The 1,657-nt window shown below is 46.0% G+C and overlaps 1 protein-coding gene across 1 annotated transcript in view; it reads right to left on the minus strand.

The window, feature by feature from the left end:
- The window catches only part of RUFY3 (RUN and FYVE domain containing 3), a 118,831-nt gene that overhangs the window by 35,367 nt on the left and 81,807 nt on the right, over positions 1-1,657 (minus strand). Inside the window, 1 exon segment of the mRNA XM_019516771.1 lies at positions 1,201-1,298. Coding sequence (XP_019372316.1) covers positions 1,201-1,298 — 98 coding nt within the window.

Raw genomic sequence — 1,657 nt, forward strand, 5'->3', positions numbered from 1 at the left:
TCTGGGTGCAGCCCTCCAGCCAGTTGGCAACCCATTTGACTGTGTAGGTATTGACACCACAGTCCCCCAGTTTCTTAATGAGAACGGGGTGAGAGACAGTGTCAAAGGCCTTCCAAAAGCCAGAAAGACTACGTCCACTGCTACCCCTGCATCTAAGGATTTGGTGACCTGGTCATAGAAGGCCACCAGGTTGGTCTGCCTCTTCAAACCTGGCTCTCAGCCCTTCTGGCCTCCCCACTTCTAATAGATGGCTCTGCTGCTCAGCTGAGCAGCAAGGCAGAACCAGCAGAAGCTAGGCTCCCAAGGAAGACTTTCCCAGAGCCCTGTTCCTGGCCACTGACTTTTAAATTGCCACCCCACTGCTCAGCTGGGTGGTGAACCAGCAAGGGGTTGCTGGAGGGAGCCAAGAAAGCCCCCTACCTCTTCCTAAAACGGGGGACTGCCTGGTTTACGGAAGAGAGAGAAAGCAATTGCTGCTGCTACCCTCACCTCCCAGTCTATGGGGAGGTGGGGGCAGAGAAGGTGACCACCTTCTCTAAACCAGGGCTCCATTCCTTCTGGTCCCCAGGAGAAATTAAGCCAGGGGAAACTGGAAAGTTAAGCTAAGGAAAAGCTACTTTTACTCCAGGAGAAAAAGCCTGAATGTCTGTATGCTTTTGGTTTCTACCAGGAGAATGGCAATTCGCCCAACAGAAACTGAGGCCACCTTGGCCTCAGGCTCCCTAGAAATCACAGAACTACAAAATATGTTTTAGATTTGTCCCTTTTGAAATACTGATTCTCTTTGCCTCCACTATGTTATACGTTATTGCTGTTAAGAGGTAAGTGTTTTTCCAAAACAATACTGATGTATTCAAACACGTAAACAAATAAGCCAACTGGCTTCTGTTATAAAAAGTTACATCCTGGTCTCCTGAATCAATAAAATAAGTTCCATGTTTTGCAACCAAGGTGTGGAATTTGATCCACAACCATAATGCGGCACAACCGTTCTCCTACACAAGGCAATGAGAGCATGGACAAATTTAAAATGGTGACAAGACTAGGCCACTGAAGTTTTAATAAGTACTCTATAAAGGAACTTTTATAGGAGTAGCACTGGAACAACTGTCGCAGCTCTGCATAGAAATATTTGTTATAAACTGTCTGTAAAAAAGCACTGTGACACTGATATTCTGAAACAAAAAAGTGTCATTTTACCTTTGTTCAAGCTGCTTAATGGTAGCAGCCATCTGATTTGTCTTCTCCTCCAAGCGGCTGTTTAATTCACTCTTTTGTTTCACTCCCAGGTCTGAACTCTGAAAAGGAGAATTTTAGCACACTACCAGTAAGTGACAATACTGTATGTACCCAAATACAAGCTGACCCTGATACAACCCCCCAATAATTAGATTCTACGTATGGAAAATTTTTAAATTTATAATAATTTTCTATATATAGCATCTAATTATTGGAGGATCATCTTAAATTTGTGTGCCCCCCCAACTACTGCAGATGCTGGAGAGACAAGTGATGAAGGGAGCAGTAACAGGGCAGGTGGTTCGAGAGGCACTGGGCAGGGCACATGATAGTGCTGCTGGTGGGGGGGGCTGCAGGTGACAGCAGCAGTGTGGAGTGGGGAAGAAAGCGGGGGGGGCGGGGGAAAAAAAATCAGGGC

This window comes from Gavialis gangeticus, unplaced genomic scaffold (assembly GCF_001723915.1).
Source record: "Gavialis gangeticus isolate Ggan-Ray unplaced genomic scaffold, GavGan_comp1, whole genome shotgun sequence".
Taxonomy (NCBI): domain Eukaryota; kingdom Metazoa; phylum Chordata; order Crocodylia; family Gavialidae; genus Gavialis; species Gavialis gangeticus.